The sequence below is a fragment of the Beta vulgaris genome, chromosome 2 (genome assembly GCF_026745355.1).
Source record: "Beta vulgaris subsp. vulgaris cultivar EL10 chromosome 2, EL10.2, whole genome shotgun sequence".
NCBI classification, from domain to species: Eukaryota; Viridiplantae; Streptophyta; class Magnoliopsida; order Caryophyllales; family Amaranthaceae; genus Beta; species Beta vulgaris.
Genome location: NC_079203.1, coordinates 17,695,856 through 17,719,149, shown reverse-complemented (window position 1 = coordinate 17,719,149; position 23,294 = coordinate 17,695,856). Strand labels below are relative to the sequence as shown.

At 35.5% G+C, this 23,294-nt stretch overlaps 2 protein-coding genes across 2 annotated transcripts; both read right to left on the bottom strand.

Moving 5' to 3' along the window:
- Positions 1-2,283: 2,283 nt before the first annotated feature.
- Positions 2,284-9,915, bottom strand: LOC104887233 (hypothetical protein). The gene is made up of 6 exons (XM_010671825.4): positions 9,245-9,915; positions 8,734-9,025; positions 7,547-7,605; positions 7,268-7,396; positions 4,828-4,963; positions 2,284-2,976 (listed from the first exon to the last, which is right to left on the bottom strand). Exons 1-6 carry the CDS (start codon positions 9,652-9,654, stop codon positions 2,599-2,601), a joined length of 1,404 nt encoding a protein of 467 aa, XP_010670127.1. The 5' UTR covers positions 9,655-9,915; the 3' UTR covers positions 2,284-2,598.
- Positions 9,916-18,451: 8,536 nt separating this feature from the next.
- LOC125494725 (uncharacterized) lies at positions 18,452-18,976 on the bottom strand. The gene has a single exon (XM_048638470.1). The coding sequence runs from the start codon at positions 18,974-18,976 to the stop codon at positions 18,452-18,454; it is 525 nt and encodes a 174-aa protein (XP_048494427.1).
- Positions 18,977-23,294: the final 4,318 nt, after the last annotated feature.

The following is a 23,294-nucleotide window of genomic DNA, read 5'->3' as shown; positions in this document are numbered from 1 at the left end:
ATAAAAATAATGATTGGGTTGGACCGCGAAAATTAACTCATAAAACGTCTTGACGCGATTTGATTGGTTTATGGGCTAACAAAAGTGGGTTTATTTGTGCTTTGACCTAAACCATGTTCCTCCTAATAATAATGAGTAAAGGTATAATAAACAAAATAATATATAGAAACAACAACAATAATAATAATACTTAATAGTAATGATATATATTTAAATAATAATAATAATATGTAATAATAATAATAATAATAATAATAATAATAATAATAATAATAATAATAGTAATTAGTAAAATAAATTATACCAACATAATAATAATATTTAACAAAATGATTATAAAAGAATGGAGCTGAGCTGAACTGAACTGAACTGAACTTATTGGAGCTGAACTAAACTGAACTGAACTGAACTGAAAATAAGTTGGGGAGAACAGGCCCTAAGTCATATAGAAGTATATTTGTTCAGTTTATTCACAACAACTGAATCACAACTAAAAATAATAATATTACCATACATATGAAATTTGAGAGCTCATAATTTCCAGGTATTCATCTCAAAGAAAAGATAAAATGTCATATAATATATTTCCATATATAAATCAATTTTTATTTCTATATATTAGCGTTCATTTGGAACAATTATTATTGACCTGGGTCAGTGAGCCAATCACAAACTCACAATAAAAATGAAAAAAGGTTGAATTGTGCATGTAACAAATAATTGGCAATACAATTTATTTTATATTTTACTTTCCAAAATAAATAAAAAAATGAGTCAAATAGTATGAAACTTACAAGCTTTAAATTCCAAGAGAGGTGCATAGAATCTTACTTCTATTTAGAAGCCAAATATAATCTTAACAAAATCTAATTTTGCTAATAAAGTTCCAAACTGTAACAAACCCTTGCTTAGAACTCTCAGCTTTCACTGCCATAAAAAATTCTGTCTTTTTCCATCTCAATTTGAACATCTAGAAAGTGAATCATCATCTTCATATAAAAAACTTATGTAGATAACATTTGAATCTCACACATCCAACGTTAATGGATAAAAACACAATCAAATTCAGTTTTTCTCCATTTTCGAAAATATCAAGTGTGTTCGATGAATCCGTGGTCAAACTTTTTGGATAACTTTTTTCGAATAAATCTGGAATTGAACGGGAATTTTTTTGTCTAATAACATAAGATTCAATTGATCGAATGTAGCGATTTTTCGAATAAATCTCCATTTTATTTAAATATGATATTGCCCAAATTCAGGAGAAATGCTCAATTAAATATAACAATTTAGCTATGTTTTAAATCTCCATTTTTGGTTTGTAATTTGCACGGGTTCATTAGCCATATCAAGAGTTACCAGCATTAATGTTTGAAATTTTATTTGTGATAAAGATCACGGAGTCTCAAGACAACAAAAGAATGGGGGTGAGAGGGATTGTGGAAAGTAGGGACAACAGAAAGTGGGAAAAGAAGTGGTTGCATGATTGAATCCCAATAATGGAGCAAATTGTGATTTTATTTGGTCCTCAATGTGAAGTAATGGGTAGAGCAAAGATTTTTTTAGTCAACACCGCACGATAATATTAATTACATCAGTCATTGAACGCACGGGTTATAAGTTACTTTTAAAATATTCTTCATAAACGATATGATTATAAAAAGTTTAAATCACGATCTAATATATTCACCCCATGATTTTGGGAGAAATACCATCAAGTCATACAATTTATAAATAAAAAAAATCCGTGCATTTTGCACGGGTCAAAACCTAGTTATAATATAAGACAAATCAAACAAGAATTATAATGAACTTAAAGTGTAATAAGATTATATAGGGAAAACAAGGTTGGTGTTTACTTTTTCTATCGATGTGGAACAATACTTTTTTACATAAAGCCTATCTAAAACATTTTACGAACATGTTTGCGAACTTTCGAGCCGAACTCTACTAGGCTCGGGCCCGGCTCGCTAAGGTCACGAGCCGATCTCGAACTCGAGTCGAGCCCTCCCGAGCCGAGCTTTGACCGAACCGAGCTCGAATAGTTTGCGAGCCACCCTGGCTCATTAACACTGGGAGTTTGATTCATATATATGTCCAGTTTTATATGGTATTGTACAGTTGCAAAATTTGTGGTTTGAATATTGAGGATGATATAAAGGGTTGCACGTGTACTAATTGTGGAATGAAAGAATGAAAGATTTATTAGAGACATGTGGGTAAGCTCTAGATTTATTTAGGATAAAAACTGGAAACGGATTGAGTAAGAAGAAAACATAATAATAAGAGAATGAAATAATCATATTGCAAGTCAAGCTTTCAAAGGGAAAAAAAAATTACATGCGTCAACCATGCTATATGGTCACAAATGCAAACGCGGTCAATCTCACAGACCATGCAGAAGCAATAAAGGATAGAGCATACTCCCCAATCCCCATCAAGAAAGAATGATGACAATAACCACAATGACTGTCGATTCGTTGGGCTTTTTTCTCACTATTACTATACAGTCTACACTAGCCAATCACATAACACTTTGAGGCTACACAATGTACATGAAACAATTTACAAACTCGGGAAAAAAACGGACTGGTAGATTCATACATCATGAATTACCGGAACCTGGTGATTTTGGTCATCTTCGACTACATTTAGATGCGTCTCTCTAGAATCCGACTTTTTGAAGAGCTTCTTTACCAGTTCATCCCAATTAGTTCTCCCACGGCTTGCTTTCAGCTGAATATCTGAGGACTCCTCGGTAGTTTCGTCTTCTGACAAATGTACATCTTCCTCCTGTTGTGGACCTGGCTCTTCTTGTTTTGATGTTTCTTTTTCCATAGATACTGCATGAGGTACATTGAGAGTAACGGCTCTCTCCAAAGCATCCTTGTGTTCTTTTTCTATAGTCTTCAACCTCTCAAACCTCTGCACTCTTGGAGGACTCGTTACTGTCTCAGTACTTCCCTCTCCCATTCTCTGAAAATAGTACAAATGAACTTTTAGATTTAGATTAGTGGTTTAGTTCTGCTCCACCTCAACAGAAACAGAAACAGAAACAAGCTTCTTTGATAATTCTAATCAAGCATACACACTTATTATTATGAGCATGCATTAAATCCTAAAACCATGTTCTCTCACTTTTTAGCGCAGAGATTCTTCTACTGTTTCGAAGCAGAATCAGCAAGGTTTCTTGAAGCATATGCATCCGACCTGATCTCGAAATTAATCATAAGTTTGTTTAATTTCTGGATTTGGTTAATATTGAGGATTATTAAGATCTTTAAGGGCTTAATTTGCTCTAATCCAGGTGGTAATAAGCAAGAACAAGTCCTTAAGCACCTTGATTAGGCTAAACTTTTCTTAATCTCCTTTTAAGCAAGGTTAATTAATACGAATGATGCCCTAATTATCATTAACTATTGTTAATTAAGTTTAGTTGGTGATTAATTAGCTTAATTAGGGTAATTAGTTAAGCTAATCATGTTTCAAGCTAAGCTGTTTTGTTCTTCCTATGATCCGATTTTCCTAAGGCATTAAGGAAGCTCATTTTCTGAAAATCTAAGGCCACCTCATGCTTAGAGTGACCTCATGGATGCCTAGCACAGCCATGTGAACTTCACATGGGCAAACAAGCAACAACAAATGAGAGGAGAGCTTCATTGCAAGGAATTCCAAGCTGCAGCATTCACACGTCCAACAGCCTTCTTTTCTTTTGTTTTGGGCAAGGCTTTTTCCTTCTCCAATTGGCTTGAAATTGTGAAGATATTTTGTTTAAGATATATATTTTAATGTCCAATAGGTAGTTTTTCTGTTTTCCAACGTCCTATAGGGTAACTTAGCTATCATTAGAAGTGTGCTGAAATAGTTTTAGTTTTTGTTTCTCTTATTTTATTGTCTTAGTTGGCATAGCAAATGGCGTCCAAATAGGCTGATTTTTGGACATGTTGTAGCCTTATATATCTACTTTGTAATGTTTTTGGAATCAGACCATTCCAGTTGATATTGAAACTTTTATGACAAATATACTAAGCTGTGTGCATAGTGTATCTTTGGGTCAGTTTTGACCAATTCTTAAACCATTGCTATTTTGATCATCTAAACGTTGATTTGGTGATTGAAACTCAAAGTAGACTCAAACTAGAAGCTCATTGTTATAGTTTAGTCTTGATTGGTGGTACTTTGGCTTGTGGAAAGTGGTGGTTGTTCGAGTTATTCGAACCGGTTTGATACATTGTTCTAATCTTTGATCTTTCTTAATTCGAATGCTCTTGTTGTCTAAACCTATATGCATCACTTCTCGACTTCAGAAAGTACACAGAAAGATTTTTAGCATGTACCACAGAGTAAGCAAGCAAGCAGCGGATTCTTTAGTCTTTACCCACTTCCGAATCCCATCATTAAGACACTCATCCAATAGATGTGAACTCTCGTCTTTATGACAATTTGTACTTGCATTCCCCATCCATCATCTATTCTACTTTTTCTTCAGCATATCTTGGAAAAAGTAAATATTTTTCTATTCGGATGGAGAGAGCAGATAGTTTGGCGTAAACAAGAGGATAATCACAAACTACTCCATACTACCTCCGTTTTTTAATAGTTGAACCATATTTTGGAATGTCTTGAATTAATTGCACCGTTTCCTTTTTTGGGAAAGGTTTTCTCCTGGCATGTGCTTTGTTTAATATTTTCGACATACTTTATACAACTATTCTAGATATACGTGTCACTTCCTTTGGGTACATCTATTAAAAATCAGAAGTATAATATCCAAAATGTGATCCCTGCAAAAATACATTTTGTTCAATATTAGTTGGATAAACTTACCCGTAAAGCTTTCTCTGCTTCTCTTTCAATCCACACAATTCCGTGATCAGATGTAGCGTTACAAGACAACACAATATGTTCAAATCTTCCTTCAACTGGAATAGCAGTTCTGACTTCTGGAGGAAACCTTCCGCATCTAGAAATGTCAAAAATAGAGACCCAAGTTTTAGAGGAATACATCAACTTACATTTAGCTAGTCTCTTTCCGAAAACCAGCTAGTGACAGAATACATTGTTGAAGATATTGCATTTTTGATACAAGATGTTCCCATAACTCAAGCAGGGTTCTAAACATTTTTGTGTATTAAGGTTGTATTCTTATAACTCTTCATAGCAATGACGTATCCAGAAATTTTAGCTTGTAGGTTCAAAGTTGAACATGAGATCAACTAAATTGGTTATTCTTACATTAAAATCCAATACCTTAGTCCATATTGCAAATTACAACCAATATATTGAGGTGTAACAAGACTAGGGAATTCATCATCACTTTCTTGGATTTGAACATTATACAGCTGCTATTAGTTGGCGGGTAAAGGTGTAGAACAAGGCCGGATCAGAAATTTGCAAAGATTTTGTAAGAACATATTATAGATTGTTTGGTTTAATCTTCTTTTGTTAAGGTGCTTTGCAGTATTAAAAACAAAAACTCTTGGATGGGAGGTTTCCTCAAACTTGGGGAAGAGCAAGCAGATTATATATGTGACTCTGCCACAAGGTCTTTTCGAAGAATAAGTCTAAACCGTTTGTCGTCCAAACTTCAAGATAACCCAAAAATTTATTAAGAATTACCAGAATAGTAGTCTATAGATTAGAATAAATATTAATAAATTAGCCATTAGGATACATCACAAAACTTAAGAGTTATTATTACCAGGATAAACTAGCCATTAGGATATATCACAAGTTAACAGTTTTCTATACAAGCTACGACTATGACCTAACTGTAATTTACACACAGAATTACCAACAATTTTAAGTTACTGTAATACTAACTTCTCAAATTCAGATTGTCGCTTAAATCTTAACTAACCACGATTTTAAGACTTTAGAGAGCTATGAATACAAGTGAGAGACGACGAGAAAGGAGAGTGGCATTATTGGGGGGGGGGGGGGGAGCAAACTGTAAAAGGATTTGAAAGGTGCGAAGGCAGAAAAAGTGATTGGAGGAAATCAAATCCGGCACTATCCTGGTGATGTAATGTACCAAGTTTAACATTAGCCATTAAGCCGAAGCTCGTTTCTCAAGATATGTTAGACAGCCTTGGAATGATAAGCCCTTTTAATTATTCCATATTTTGTGCGTTCAATATGACCAGTGGACCCATAATGGATCTGCTAGCACTACATGGTCAAAACACATTTCCATAAAGAAGCAATTTTCATTCACATATATGACTAATCTGCTGCAAATTTCTGAATACTAAACAAATAAAGTGAAAGCACAAATGGTCAAGCACTTGAGCTCCCACTCCATGCATGACATACTCCAAATTCAAACCGAAGAAAGATCTTTAGCTGGTTCGAGCTTTTACTTGAAAAGTGTTGTACTCCTAGCCCTAATCTTAAATTGAATAATGTATCAAGCCACTCCTTTTTGAAAATGAAAAAGGAAACAAGACATACAACATGCTTATGTGATTCCATTAATTGGATTATGTCAATTCTGAGCTCGGTAGGATGTTTCTTAGCTGTTCGAGAAGAATCACTCGTGAGTTTTGACAACCATACATGTACTATTAGGTTTTTTCTCACATAAAGATGATAAAAGAAAAGGCCAAATTCCATGAATAATTAAGTGGCCGATAAAAATGATTTCTTTCTATAATACCCCATTACCTCTTCCTTCTATTTTGTACACAAATTTGCCTTATAAAACAAAAAAAAAATTCTATGCATCATGCCATTTAACTTATACTGTTCCTTTCTTGTTCCACCACTCTTTGATATATTAAAGGTTTTGCCCGCTCTTGATAAACTACTATATTCTTGAATGTCATTTCAGCACTTAAATACACTGTTAATTTTAATGTAAATTACCAGAGGATCCTTCAAAACATGCCTATCTTTATCTAATGTGCATGTTACTAGTGGTAGTAAAAGGATAGAAAAGGAAACCACACTTGAATAGAAAAAATGGAATTTTTGCTAAAACAAGTTTAAGAAAAACAACAGAAAGATAAGGACACTCTCAGAATAAGGGATAGAAATTTCAAACTAGTGATCTATCCATGCATTGAAGAAGTTATTTGATGTCAAAACTAGAGAAAGGAACTGCCACAAGCAGTTCTTAGAGAACTTATAGATTGATATGGAGGTGACTTATCTGGAAACCTTTGGTCATAAATTAACTCTACTGCCTGTATATTAGATGCTTCACTGAGCAGTAGGATTCTGGAAAATGGGGAAACAAGAAGAAACGATGCAACTCTAGTATTACCTGCAAAATTTTCTTTCTACAATATGGTACATTCGTCCAGGAGCATATAGTCTTCTTGGATCTCTAAGCTTCCTATCTTCTGGGATGAAGGTGTCCCTCAAGCAAATCAAAAGCATCAAACAGGGCAAGCTGTCGAAAGCATTTAAGGCCTAGTTTGAGATATATGAATAACAAACTTACTATTTCATAGAGCATCATTTCTGAGAATCAACCAAATGAAAGGGTCATTCTCATAAAAAAGGAAAAATAAAATTTAAAAATTGCAGGAGTAAGACTAACCAGAAAATTGATTTGAATATATCTTCTAATGGAGTGGGTGTTCTGGGTAAGAAGTCATCCTGCATAAGAGCATAAATATAATGATGGTAGGTCTGTCGTGGATATCAATTGAACTTTTCAATGTAATAGCTATTATAGCTTCAAGCAAAGATATGCAACCGATTGAGGCAAAAAATCATTAAGGGATGCAAAACTGAAATAACAATATTAGGCATCATCACACAAATTTTACATGATCATCAGCTTAACTATGTTGACAGATATTCAAATAAGAGAATTTACAGAATTAAGGATAATCACAAGTTGACTTTCCGAAGAAGCTTATATCAGAACCTAACTCCACTTAGGTCCCCTCAGCCCCAGAGAAAGCGAAAGGGCATTCATTCAACCCATATGCCTAAAGGTCGCTTTGGGCCTTGACTCTTGAGTGTGTTTTGAGTTACTAATTGACCAACTAGCATGAAGTAGAAGAATACACCTGTAGTTAATGGAACTTCTTATTATAACATTAAGGAGCAAAGGACACTTTTATTCCAAGTCTATGATAAGTTTAACCAATTGGATTGTTTGCATATCCCAATTTGAAGGGTAAATCACTAAGTAGCTTTCCAGTCCCAGCAGTAAGCTAATTACAGAGAAACACATAAATCACATTTCAAATACTAAGAAACCTATAATCCCATATACATTGTAGCATTAGTTCTTCAGGTGAATTTGCTACCATTAATTTAGACCACTAACTAAATTTTTCGCCCTCTGCAAGCTTTTGAGATATACCTCCTCGTCTCTTTTCTATGGTAATGTTTCCCATTTATAGAAATTCAATAATGATAACTACATAACGAAATTTGGCTTAAGGTTCTCCCTCCCTTTCTCTCCTATCACATGTGGCCATTGAATTATGTTTTATCCCATGATGTTGAACTAGAAAAAGAAAGTACACAGGATTAAAGCTTTACAAACTGAAAAAACATCATTACTAGAATTATCATCATTGAGAAATTAAAATATCGAATCTTATGTAACAGAAACGGAACTAAGTGAATTCCTTCCGAAAGCAGCAATATCACATTGTTGCTTTCTGAGCAGTTAACTAATTATTTGCTATTATAAGAAAAACCGTTGAAATAATAACTTGTTGACTATAACAATAACAATGTCTATTGAATCTGAAAAATCCGACTGACCTGGAGTATAACCGAATGGAGAACGTCAGCATACTTGACAGCCAAATTAAGCGACATACAGCGTGCCGGAGCGATGGCGTAACACCTAACAAGACTCCTGGGAATACCCCCAAGTTTATTACCATGATTCACAACAACCACAGTCAACAAAGCAGCCACACCAGACCCCAAAGAATGTCCAGCAAAAATCATCTTATAACACTTTCCATTATCAACCCACAACTTCTTCAGCGTATCAGACTCCTGATTAAGCAACCAAATCGCCGACTTAAGCAGTCCGTGATGCACATACCTGAAGGATTTCAATCAATAAAAAGCACATATTAATTCATAAATCAGGAATTTTTTCCATCTTCCTTAGTCAATTCCTAATGTTTAACATTTTAAGGGAGATTGAGAGGTGTTTGGCTTGTAATGGGACTCTGGATGGGCGCAAGCAGCCCAGATGATTTCTTCTTATCTACTAAAATAAATTCATGAATGTAATATAGACATTAGTACATTATATTACCCGCCATCAAACATCTGCATCCCGAGGCGGTTGTCAAGGAGCAGCTTATAATCGGTCTCTTTAATTAAATTCAAACCGCGGATGGCGAGCACGATCTCGCGGTTGATGTGGTCGACGTAGATGATGTAAGGAGGGGCTCGACCTTGTGTCATCACATAAGTGACTCGCTTGATGAGCCAGTCTGGGTTGAGACGGTAGCCGCCAGGTGGGGCGAACTGAGGGTTTCGGATGTTGGGTTCGTAGACGGCTAAGATGGCGCGGCAGATGCGAGGGACTGGTTCGAATTCTTCTGGGGTAGCTAAAGGCCATGTGGCGCTGTCGTTTGAGCCGACGTAGGTGCAGCGCTTCCATAACCAGCGCGTCACGCCTATCAGGACTACGCACTCGACTCCACAGCAGCAAACGGACATGGCTGGAGCCTGGAGAAGAGACGCGAAGAGAGAGATGGAGTTTACGCGCTGTAACTGTAAGTAAGAGTAAGACTAGGTGGTTAAGGCTGTTGATTGGCTGTCTAAGTGTGACGTTACAGTGGAATATAGATGAGGAGGTTTAATACTACTACTTTAATTCAAGTAGTCAAGAGCTCCAAAAGATTAGATGGTAAAAACAAAAAACGTGACGATGTTCGAAGGTTCTTGTCTTAGCGTCGAAGGTTTCTGTTTTACTGTCAGGTCAAAGTTCTCTCCGTGTCTATTCAGTTTTTCTTCGGCTGCCCCCCTTCCCCTCAATTCTCAAAGTAATTTTTTCTCACTCCGCCTCATATCTACTTGATGGGGCGGTTTCCGTAGTGGTTTTTGTAGTTTGGTAGAAAGGGGTGGTTTTTCGGTAGGTCATGGATTCATAGCGCAAATTTGTATGTGGATTTGATATCATTATGTGTTGTGTGCTTTTGGAATGAAACGTGATAAAATATAAAATATAATATCATTATATTTTGTATTTGGATATAGAGTTTATAGAATCAAACTTTTACCTAGATTAGGTTTCCTAATATTATTTATAAGAAATCAAGAGAAGAGTGATTTCTGTAGAGAGAAAATGTGAGAAGAAGCAATGAGAGAGATCTTATTATCAGATTATGAGGTTACAAGAAGGAAGATAGTAGAGCTTGAAAGCTTTATACAAGAGCTCTAACTAACTTTCTAACTGACTTAACAAACTTGTAACTAACTTCTCATTACATTTTAATTATTAATTATATTGAAATAAATAAACTCCTATAATCCCCCTTCAAGCTGGACCTTTGAAATAAGTCCAAGCTTGGTAGATAACAATTGATGTTGAGCAGATACAAGGGGCTTAATAAGGACATCAGCTAGCTCTTGAGAACTGGACACATGAGCAGTTTGTAGGAAGCCTTAATCTACTTGTTCACGAACATAATGCATATCCCTCTTCAAATGTTTAGTTTTCTCATGAAACATAGGATTTTGTGCCAAATGTTGTGTTGATGTGTTATCACAATGCAAAGTGATAGGAAGAGTAACATGAACTTGCAAATCTTCCAACAACCCTTGTACCCAAACTAATTCACTGGCTGTAGCAGACATGCTTCTGTATTCTGCCTCTGTAGAAGACTGACTTACACTGTGTTGCTTTTTGTCTTCCATGAAATCAGATTAGATCCCAAGAACACAACATAAGCACTAAGAGATCTACTACTAAACTGACATGAACTCCAATCTGAATCACTATAAGCAGTGACTTGTAGATCTGTATCAGCTTTATACCATAAGCCATGATCCAAAGTACCTTTCAACTACTTAAGAATATGAAGTGCAGCTCTTAGATGTGGAAGTCTAGGACAATGAATAAACTGGCTTAAGTGTTGCACTGAGTAATATAAGTCAGGCCTTATTATACCAAGATAGAGAAACCTGCCTACTAATTTTCTATACACATCAGGTTCTTCAAGGGGTTCACCCACTTCAGTAGATAGTTTTAATCCACAAGAGAGTGGAGTAGGAGCAGCAATGCAGCCAAGCATAACAGCATCAGAAAGTATGTCCTTAATATACTTCTTCTGTGAAAGAATAATTCCATTTGCAGTCCTAAGCACTTCAATTCCAAGGAAATATGTCAAATTTCCAAGATCTTTGATTGTGAAAGCTGTGTCTAAAGATCTTTTAACCTCTTCAATTTGTGAAAGAGATTTTCCAGTGATAAGAAGATCATCTACATACACCAAAAGCACCAAAAATTCACCATCCTGAGTCCTAGTAAACAAAGAGTAATCTTGTTTAGACTAGACAAAATGCAAAATTTTGAGAAATTTGCTAAGCTCTTTATTCCATTATCTAGATGCTTGTCTTAGACCATAAAGAGAATGTTTTAATCTGCATACTTCACTAGGTTTAGCCTTTGTAACCAGCTGGAGGCAACATGTAAACTTCTTCATCTAAGAAGCCATGTAGAAATGTATTATTTACATCCAGCTGATGTAAATGCCATTTCTTTACTGCAGCAAGAGCAATAACAGTTCTCACAGTAGCAAGTTTAACTACAGGAGAGAAAGTTTGATTAAAATCTTGCCCTCCAATCTGTTGATATCCAATAGCAACCAATATGGCTTTGTGTCTTTTAATAGTTCCATCTGGATTCAACTTAGTCTTATAGACCCATTTTGAACCTATGGCTTTCTTTCCTTGGGGAAAAACAGTTAACTCCCAAGTATCATTGATCTCAAGAGCTTCAAGTTCCTTTTTCATAGCATTTACCCAATTCAAATCATATCTTGCTTGATTATAGTGTTTAGGTTCAGTAGGAACAGGTGTAGCATTTACAGCAAAAGAAAGTGAATGTGTTTCTTATGAACTAGATGCATTTTTGTGAGGGATATAGCCACCAACAAAGTCATGAAAATGAGCAGATCGATGGCTTGACAACTCTAGAAGAAGTCCTGGTGATAGGAACATCAGAAGAAATATTGATTATAGATTCAGAAGAAAGTGTTGCAGGTGACTCAGAAAGAGCATGTTCAGAAGACAAATGTTGTTGATCTATAGTATTGATAGGATTTGAAACAGAGAAAGAAGAGTCAGGAGTATGGGAAGAGGTATCATTTGAGATAGGAGAATTGGAATGAGAAATGCTAGGATCAAAATGAATAGGTTCAGTAGTTGTGTTTAGAAAACAATCAGAAGGAGAAGAATCTGTTTCAGAAGCAAACTGGAGCAGATTAAAGTGTTTAGGATTGGAAGCATAATGAGAAATTTGATATGGGAAAATATTTTTGTAAAAGATCACATCTCTTAATACAAATGTAACATGAGTATCCAAATCATATAATTTAAAAGCTTTTTGTCCAAAAGGGTATCCAATGAAGATACACCTTCAAGATCTACTATCAAATTTGTCTCTTTTAACATGCATATTATATGCAAAGCAAAGTGAACCAAATACTCTTAACTCAGAATAAGAAGGAGGTTTATGAAAGAGTACCTCATATGGAGATTTCCAATTGAGAACCTTTGTAGGAATCTTGGTTATCAAAGAAGTAGATGTAAGAATGTAATCACCCCAAAATTTCTTTGGCAAATGAGCATGAAATCTCAAAGCTCTGGCAACTTCAATCAAGTGCCTTTGTTTTCTCTCAACACGAGCATTTTGTTGAGGAACATTAAGAACACTTTTCTGATTTAAAATGCCTTTGCTAGCAAACAAATCTAGACAAGATTCTTTAATCAGTTCAGTCCCATTATCTGATCTCATGTATTTAACCTTTTTACCAAATTGAGTCTCCACCATAGCTAAGAACTCTTGAATAGTCTTTTCTACCTGAAGTTTATTATGCAGAAGATATGTCCATGTAACCCTGCTATGGTCATCAAGCACTGTCAAAACATAGGATGCTCCACCTATTGCTCTCACCTTATATGGACCCTATAAGTCTAAATGAATTAAATCAAAGCAATTAGATGCTCTACTTGTGCTCACAGCAAAAGGAAATTTATGTTGCTTTGCATTGTAACAAACACCACAATTATATTCTTTCAATCCAGAACAATCACAATCAGGAACATATTTCATCTTTGATAAAGATGGATGTCCCAGCCTAGCATGAAGAAGATTCAGTTGATCTCTAGGAGCTAGCTTATTTTGAGATACACTAGTTGCAGTTTTATTTGGCAAAACAAGAATATTTACAACATCAACATTATTCAATGTGTTACAACCAACATCATTGCCAGTAATACCTGAACCTGCAACTGTGTGAGTAGAACATTGTTGAGCATCAATCTTGACAAAGTAATATAGGCCATTGAATTTCTTCCCAGCACCTATGACCATAGAACTAGTATGGTCCTGAAAACAACATGCATTTTCAGTGAGAAATACTCTAATCTTGTTGTGTTGAATCTTTTAACAAACATAACATCATATATCATCAACTTGTTACTAAGAATCACATCTCCAACATTCTCAACAACCTTATATGTTCCATCAGGCAAACCTACTTTAACAGGTCTAACTAACAATCTTGTGTTGACCAAGATACTATCATCATAAGTCATATGATCACATGCACCAGAATCTATGATCCATAGACTTGTATCATTGTTTTTATTCACAGAACAGGTCAATGAATGAGAAAGTATACCTGCAAAATTTGCATATGAACAGCTGGTGCCAAGATCACCAACTTCTTGTTTACCCTTCATTGCTCGCATAACCTCTTGACAAATTACATTTAGCATATCAAGAGAAATAGCACTACTATCTCCAGTAATTTGACCACTATGACCAATGTTTCTAGTACAAACATCTGAAGTTTCCAAAGGATCATTTCCACAATATTCTTCATGTGAAGAGTGAACATTAGCAACAATCTTTCCTCCATATGCCTGATTGATTCCTTTAGTGGCAGTGGCCTTTATAGCATTGTACCATTCAGGGTATCCAATGATCTTAAAACATTGATTAATGGTATACCCTTTTGCTTTACAGTTGGTACAAAACTTAGATAATTTGTCTTTCTTCCAATCTTTCTTTCCTTGAAAATTCCTCTGGAACTGTCTAGTCTTGAATGTTTGAGCAGCCAAAGCATTGCTCTCAACAACCACACCACTAACCTCTTTCTGTTTCTCAATTTGTTGAGAAATAGAGAATACTCTATTGATATTAGGCAGTGGATCCATTGATAACACTACTAGAAAAGGAGTGTTGTGGAGACGCTTTTTGGCCCAATTGGCGACGCTTAAAAGCGTCGCGAAATTTGCTCTCGACGCTGCCAAAAAGTGTCGAGCAGAATCAGTCGGCAATTCGCATCACCAAAAAGCGTCGCCATTGGCGTCACCAAAAAGCGTCTCCCTCAACCATATAGCCGTCGCCACATTGTTTAGTGGGGTGCCATCAATTAATTTATAGACGCTTTAAAGTGTCCTAATTCGAGACGCTTTTTGTCGACTATAATTAGTCACGACGCTTTTAAGTGTTGAGAGAAATTTGGTTGGAAAATTAATCTTATATTTGTCATAAGTTCTTGACAAGGAAAAGCGTCTAGATTTTGTATGAACTCTTTTGGTACTTTTTTCATAATTATATATAATAATACAGTAATAATATAATAATTTAGAATATAAAGTCAACAATGAAACTTGAAGATTACATAAAACTACTTCGAACAATGTATATGTCATCATAAATCATAAATGTAGTTCGCACAATCAAAATTCCTACACACGTTCATCAATAATACTTCATAACTAATATGTTACTAAAAATACCACAAAATTAAAACACACTAAAAATGTAGTTGTAGCCTTACAAAACTAACTAATACTAAGATCTAGCAAAACAATGATGGTAGTCAATTTGAAGCCTCAAGTAGTGTCCTCTTGTTCTTGATCTGTTGGACTTTTATTATTATTTTCGAGTACCTTCAAAAGATGAAAAATAAGACCAAAATTATAATTAGCACATGTAATATATCCCAAAAAATAGGTAACACGAGCACAAAAAATAGATAATACGCTATTAAGTCAACCATTTAGACACTCAACTAAGCTCAGTTGACATGATTTTCCCGTTCTTAAAGCCACCAAACATGATTTAGGATACCAATCCAACTTCCCATTAATCAGCTCCAAAAAGGAGGGGCAGGATGCATTATTAGAAACAAATTAAACAAGGAGAACTTGTTATAGCAGCAGCTTATAACCTTCATAATCTATTCCGTTACCGATTTCATGCTATTGTCTAGCAACAGCTTAGAGAAATGGGTTAAACACTCTAGCAAGATACATACCTGTTCTACAAGACAGTAAGCCACTGCAACCACTAGCAATTAGCATTACTACCTAGAAATATTGACGGTCCATCAGAAGTGTAAAAGATATAACAGTAGAATATGACCAAAAGAACTCATAATTAACTTAGAACTTACAACTTCGAAGGGCATATCAAGTTCATAATTCTTTTACTAGATATGTAAATAAGACATCGGTATGAACTGATAACACCAAAAGAAGACCAATAGTCAGCTGGTTTGAAAAAAAAAAAAACACCCAAGGAGATGAATATATAATCAAGACTCTAGACATAACTTTGTTCAAGGCTAATAAGTTCACATGAGTAAGTTATGTTCAGGGGCTGGATGGAATGGACTCCCTGGAAAGAGGATTGGGTCATATGCAAAAGGGCTACTCAAGATCAATTCACAACTTATTAAGTTAAAAGTTCAGTTCAGGGCCAAGTTACATAAAACTTATAACTTAAGTTCCGGGCTGTTGAAATAATTTGAGATAAGTGAAATCAGGTGAAAAGAATGCACCTAAATAGAATGAACATTGATTTTTTTAGTCAGTTACCTATCTTTTACACCCAATCCGAGAGCTCGTTTTATGCCAAAATTCATCTCCTTGGACACGAACTGTCCCACCCTAAATACTGCCAGTCCTTGCAAGAAGTTTCATAAATAATATGCATCTCTTATCTTGGAAATCGAACTCTAGCATGAAATGAGTAGCAAAGTATTAAATACTATTCACGACCTTATGTCCATCCATATCACGTATACACGTCCTATGCCCCAAATTTTACTCCCGCCATCAAGAAACTTAAGATTATCTCTCTATATACTTTGTAGTCTGTAGGATGTGAATCCAACTCGACCACAAGCAGTTTAGGCAATGAGCACATACATATACATAATCCTAGACATTCAACCAAAATATTCTAGAACTATAATACTTTTATATCATCAAGAGTTCAGCCACAAAAATATATCCAGTAAGCAGAAAATGAAAACAATTTATTGGCAATTCCAACTCTATACATCCTAGAACCATAGTTATCATACTTGATAAAACTAGTATTCAGAAAAAGATGAACAAACAATGATCAGTGATCAACAATTTCAGCGCAAGCCCGAGATCCCTGACCGGCCTACCATCTCCGAAAAAAGAAGAACAAAGGTAAAGGATTAGCAATACTGAATGCAAACTTACATGCAAAACAACTAGCTTGGCACCCTTTTGAGCAGCATCCTCAATAGCCTTTTTAGCATGATCAATGTTCCTTGCTTTATCCGCTGTCATAGAAAGCTGGCAAAGCCCTATTTTAAACTGCCCACCAAAATTATCAAAGAAAACAGTAAACCCCAATTACCAAATTTGAAAACCCACCTGAGAGCCTAAATCTATTTCAAAGAGATAAATCAAACACAGACATATAATAACATAGAACCAAACCTTGATAGGCTTTTAAATGTGTAACAGAGCAACGTGAGACAACAAAGAAACAAAAGACAGACTATTATGTGTAAACTTACCTACAAAATCATTTAACTAGGATGTCTAGTTCTTGCTTACACACTAAACTTTTTCGTTTGCTTCACAGACATAGAATGGTAAAGATATTGCTCTATAGTGAAGTATAACAATAACTCCTTCACATCCTTAGCAATCACAGTAGTGATTGACAGTTGAGACATGCACAATAGAGAAATTTCAGGTCTCAATGCAAAGCATCAATACCCTATTCACTACCATCTCCCTGCATATATTCCTCGTGCCCATAGCTGCATTTAAAGAAGAGACTCATCAATAGAAATTTTTTAGCACATTGTATATAAATTAAAGATGTGTATATATATACTTTATTTGAACATACCTCATCAAGAGACTGACCAGACTGTACAATCACTACTGTGTTGCTTTCTGCAAGCTAGCAGCAGTGCTTGCTTTGTGCAAATGAACAACATTTTGCGAAGCATCAACGCTTCGACATAGAAAATTTAGTCTTTTATGGATATCAAGCAGCGAATAGCAATACAAGAACAATAAACCTTGGCACAAATACAAACTTTTCAAGGAAGATTCAAATTGCAGAATCAATAGTTTCCAAAAACTGACCCTATTGTAAATCATAATGCAATGACCAGCTAGAAAATAATCATCAACACCATTCTTCGAAATTCGTCGAAACAATCTCATCAACAATACTGAAAACTGATATGCAAAATGGACGGAAATTAACTGAATAAAAAAAGAGAATTGCAACAGAAACTGACCGCGAGAATAACAGGAGGAAGAGAAGCAACGATTCTTGAAATTTCTGGAAAGATTTCTCCATATTCAACCCATTTTGTTCACTGCACCAGTTGAAACGCTAGAATCGGTAGTACAAGCAGTCAACACAGTTTTCCACGATAATTTCTTGGACGATTAAACTTCAAATTACCAAAATCGGTTCCGAATTCGGTTCTGAGCTCAATTCTGACGCCATTTGTGGAAATTAGATGCTGATTAAACCATATAACAACGAAAAACGTTCGATTTTATGCTAGATTTGAGACTGAGATTGAATTGTGAAGAATTAGGGTTCGTGTGTGCGTGGAGTACTGAAGTGGGAAGTTAGAGTAGGCGGTTTTGCTTCATGTAAAGCATTCCTAAGGTGATGCGCTATTTAATATAACACGTGCACTGCACGTGTCCTGAATGACGCCTAAAAGCAACGAAGCACTTGGCGACGCTTTTAAGCATCGAAGATAGGCGGGAATTTGCAAAACCCCCCAACGCCTATATCCACGCGTCGAGGACAAAGCGTCTCGAATGTATGGCTTTTGTAGTAGTGTAATACATTGGTGATAGTGTTATCAAAACCACTATTAAGACCTAAAAGAAACTTCATCATCTTATCTTCTTCCTCAAAATCAGCAATCTTCTTGAGAAAGAAACAACTAGAAGACTTCAAAACTCCACAACTTCATGTAGGAAATGTTCTTATACACTTCATTTCATCCCACAATTTCTTCAATTTACCATAATAGGTAATAGTAGTCATATTTTCTTGTTGCAAATTATCAATTTCTTTCTTCAATTGATATATCAATGGACCGTTAGATTGTCCAAATCTCTCATTCAATTCCTTCCACAATTCAACAGCAGAATCTATATATCCAAAATCGTCAGCTAATTCTGAACTCATTGAGCTTAATATCCAACTAACAACTACAAAATCAGCTCGTTTCCATTTATGAAAATCTTTATGTTTCTCATCTGGTTTCATAATTTCTCCATTAACGAAACTTTCTTTGTTTTTAGCAATCGAACCTCTTCTAATATTTCTACTCCAACGAACAAAATTTGTTCCAGTAAAGATTGCAGCAACAAGAGATGAAGTAGGACTATCAGAAGCAGCAATGAAGTAAGGATCAAGAATACCTCCATTATTTGTATGTTGATTATTATTAACTGTGCATTCAGTAGCAGTAACATCTTCAATCACCATTATAGTTTGCAGAAACTCAAATGATTTATACGAACTTCAAAGATTTCGTAGAAATTGTGCAAGAAATTTCGCAATTGCAAGAAATTTCGCAACAACTTTGCAACAAATTCACAACTACAATATGAATTTCGGTTTTAAGAAACAAAACCTCAATCTCAAAACAAGAGATTAAGCTCTGATACCATCTAAGAAATCAAGAGAAGAGTGATTTATGTAGAGAGAAAATGTGAGAAGAAGCAATGAGAGAGATCTTATTATCAGATTATGAGGTTACAAGAAGGAAGATAGTAGAGCTTGAAAGCTTTATACAAAAGCTCTAACTAACTTTCTAACTGACTTAACAAACTTGTAACTAACTTCTCATTACATTCTAATTATTAATTATACTGAAATAAATAAACTCCTATATTTTTAGGATTACATTTATGTTGTAACCTATATATTGAGATTAATGAAATCAATACAAGCAAGGGAATTAACCCAAATCTAGCAAAACACACACCAACAACAAACAAAACGATGTCCTTAAATCTCGCACAAAGCCGCTAAATCCAGTTTCTTTGTTTTCATTATTGAATTAATTGCTATCTAGTACTTTTTCAAATCCTTAAGATAGTTTTAGAGTGAGATCCTTCTTTCACAAGAATTTATTTAAAGGATAAAACTATTCATATTTATATCATTGCTTCCATTTTTTAATAATTATGGGTTTTAATTGAAAATTTTTCCTTAAATAATGCAAAAGTGGGTTTTAATTCTAGAAATATGCCCAAAAAAAAATTCCCTGCATACCGTCCACGTAGGACGGCACGCGAGAAACTATTTTTTTTTGCCCGCGTAAACCGCTACTCACAGTAGCGATTTATTTTAAAATAAACCGCTACTTTAAGTAGCGGTTTAGACACATAAACCGCTATCTCAAGTAGCGGTTTATATATATAAAACCACTACCCTGAGTAGCGGTTTAGCTGGGCAAAATGTTGCAAGCACATATCAAACTCTAGCACAGGGGGGAGTTGGGGATTTTGGTAAACCGCTACTTGGAGTAGCGGTTTTCATTAATGAACCGCTACTTGAAGTAGCGGTTTATATCACTCAGCGCCAAGCTATGGACTGGGGGGTTCAGGGACCAGTAGACCGCGACTTGAAGTCGCTGTCAATAATATTAATCGCTACTTCAAGTAGAGGTTTTACTTAAGTAGAAAAAAAAAATTCTCGCGTTCCGTCCTACGTGGACGGTACGCAGCGATTTTTTTTTTTTTGGCATATTTCTGGAATTAAAACCCACTTTTTGCGTTATTCAAGGAAAAAATTCATTTTAATTGATATAAGATGAAATGATATTGACCTGGGCATGGGTCAGGCCTGTTCATGTGCTCGGCCCGCGGCTTGGGGAAATGACGGGTCGGGCCTGAGCCCGAGAGTGGCGGGTCGTGCCGTGCTGGGTTTGAAATTTCCAGATTTTCTCCACGGTCCGGCCCAAGCCCAAGGCCCGGGATCGTGCCTCCTGCGGGATTGGCACGTGTTTTATGTTTTTTTTGGGGATTTTTGACAGTTTTAGACTAAAAATACAAAGGAAAGGGGCGTTCGGCTCGCGGGCCATCTAGGAGGGCTTGTGCCGGGCAGGCCTGAAATAAAATTTCTTGACCATGACATGCCCACGTAGCGGACAACAGGCTCGGGCCGGCCAGCCACATGCTCACCTCTAAAATGATATGGTTCCTATTGTTTTTACGTGATGCATAAGGTGTTGGTTTTTAGAGTATGTGCATATAATAGCATATAAAAACATGAATGTGTACAACAAAGAACATCATACCGATTATAAAAAAAAACATGTGCATGTAATTCGTGACAAATCTAAAAAAATAACAAAAAATAATAAAACCATAAAAAAACATGAACATATAAAAAAAAGAACATCATACTAATTATTAAAGAACATGTGTGTATAATAGCTTGAGAAACAATAAATTATTAAAAATCATAAAAATGAGTCATAACATAAAAGCAACCGAAAGATATCAAACGAAGAACACCATACGAATTATAAACAACATATGTATATAAGACTTGAGAAAAAAAAACTATATAAAATCACAAAAATTGAAATAAACGTGAAAATAACATAAAGGTATAAAACAAAAAACACTATCTGATTGTAAAAAGAACATTTTGTTTTGTCTAAGTTGTTTTGTGCTTTTTGTCCAACTTGCGTCTATCATAAAAATGAAAAGAAAATGAAGGTATCTTCAAAGAGGTCCTTTTATACCTCTCACCAATACAAAAAAGGACAATCAGCGAAGAAAATGGGCGATGGGCCATTCAGAGCTCTCGTTCCATGCATGGAGCGCGAGCTCTGAGCTTGACTTGAGTTTTGGATCACAGGTCGAAGCTCTTGCTCCATGGGGGTGGAGCGCCAGCTTTAACTTCTCGGCAGAATTTTTGCTGGGAATCCGGAGCTCCCACTCCATGCGTGGAGCGCCAGCTCTAATGTCTCAGCAGAGTTTGCTGGGAATTCGAAGCTCCAGCTCCAAGCGTAGAGCGCGAGCTTTAAACCTGCTTCCACTTTTCTTTGCGATTTGAAGCTCCTTCTCTCCATCCAAAAGCTCCTTTTAGCCATCTCAAGCTTTGAAAATCTCGATTAGGCCGCTACGGAACCTAAAAGAAGGTAGGAATAAGTCATAAAATAGGGTGCCCACAACATTCAAACTTTGCATAAATTGAAAAACAATCTATAACTCCTAAAAAGGACTCAACATGCATGAAGCTATTAAAGTCATTAACTTTGAACAAAGCTAGGCTAAACAAGCATGAAATTGGACTAAACAAGTGTTTAATTATGGTGGAAAGAGGTCATAAAAGCGGTCTTAAAAGCCGCTTATCAAACTCCCCCAAACTAAGTCCTTTTTTCGTCCTCGAATAAAGAGAAAGCAGTGAAGTCTGTACACTAACTCACTTTTGTAAGAATCACGAATAATTTTAGCGTAAAAGACAAGCCCTTTAAACCTCAAAGTCACCAAGGAGGACGAGTGTGCTCTCGTAAAGGTTTCCTAAGAGTTTGACCCATAACGCTAGATCTTAGAATCTAAGGCAAAAAATAAATAATCTCATGTTCTCTAGGGATATCTAACTTAGCCTGTATCAACTCCCTAAAGAAGAATTTCCAATGAAGAAATCTAAATAATCAATAAAGATCAAGTACGTTCCAATCTAGGCTCAAAATGTCTAATTCAAGACAAACTTATCGAAAGTGGGAATTTCCTATACATGTGGCGGTTCCTCCAAATTAGACACCCGATGAGTTGATGATCAACGGATCTCACATGCAGACCCCGATTCCTTGCCAAAATTTTCGAAAAGCATTCTATCTCTATACCTACCCAGACCTCCTAATCTTGCATAACCCTGGCCTTACATTACACTTCATCTTTCTTAGCCTTGCATAACCTCGACCTTGCATGACGTTTCATCTTACTTAGCTTTGCATAACCTTAATCCTTGCATAGCATCTCATGCCATTCTTAGAGAGTCGAAAATTTGCATCATTAAGTGCATTTTTATTTGAGTTGTTTGCACTAACATCCTCCTCTTGCAGGTAATCAGATTGCTTGTAGTTATTGCTTGTAGACTAACTTTGTTTTTCAGAAATTAGCGATAAAAAATTTAGTTATGAACTACAAAGCGTTTATAGTTATTCTCCGTCCCGGCACATACTACTTTTACTTTCAATTTCCTAAACCTCATTCAAAGTGAGGGCATTTATAGACACAAAATCGTATCTCCCCATTGAGTACCAAATGATGAAATATATTGTCGTCCTAATTGGTCTTGTCCAAAGGAAGAGCAACCGAATGAGCTAAGTCCAAAAGCATTTTGAAAATATAAAGTCTATTTATTAAATCCAAGCCTAATTTTAATTGTTTTTGATAATTACTTGTATTCAAATATTTTATTGTTAATTATTCTTGATAATTAATTTCTAAAGGATATTTTGAATATTTTAATTCCTAAAGTTAGCTGATTTCAGACTTGAAAGGATAGATTTTACCAGGAAAAAAAAAGAAACTTAAAACAATAAAAAATCGACCAGAAAGCCAATGCGCCTGATGCAAAGGATGCGCGTCAAGCGCATAGTTTTATTTTACCTTTTGGCTTCACTTTCGGTTTCCTTTTCCTATAAATAGTTCGTTTCTTCGAACAACTTTTCACAATGCTTCTCCTCACAAAGACAATGTTTTCCTTACGACATGTACACATGTTGTCCTATACTTAAACACATTCAAACACTCAAACTCGTATTCAAACATATTTAAAT

What these genes read in the sequence shown, in the direction of transcription:
- LOC104887233 (XM_010671825.4), bottom strand. Translation starts at nt 9,654, where the DNA reads ATGTCCGTTTGCTGCTGTGGAGTCGAGTGCGTAGTCCTGATAGGCGTG. An exon ending in TCCATTCGGTTATACTCCAG is followed by an intron (nt 7,606 to 8,733) that starts GTCAGTCGGATT and finishes GCTCTTATGCAG; the next exon opens with GATGACTTCTTACCCAGAAC. An exon ending in ATATTCAAATCAATTTTCTG is followed by an intron (nt 7,397 to 7,546) that starts GTTAGTCTTACT and finishes TGCTTTCGACAG; the next exon opens with CTTGCCCTGTTTGATGCTTT.
- LOC125494725 (XM_048638470.1), bottom strand. Translation starts at nt 18,976, where the DNA reads ATGGTGATTGAAGATGTTACTGCTACTGAATGCACAGTTAATAATAAT.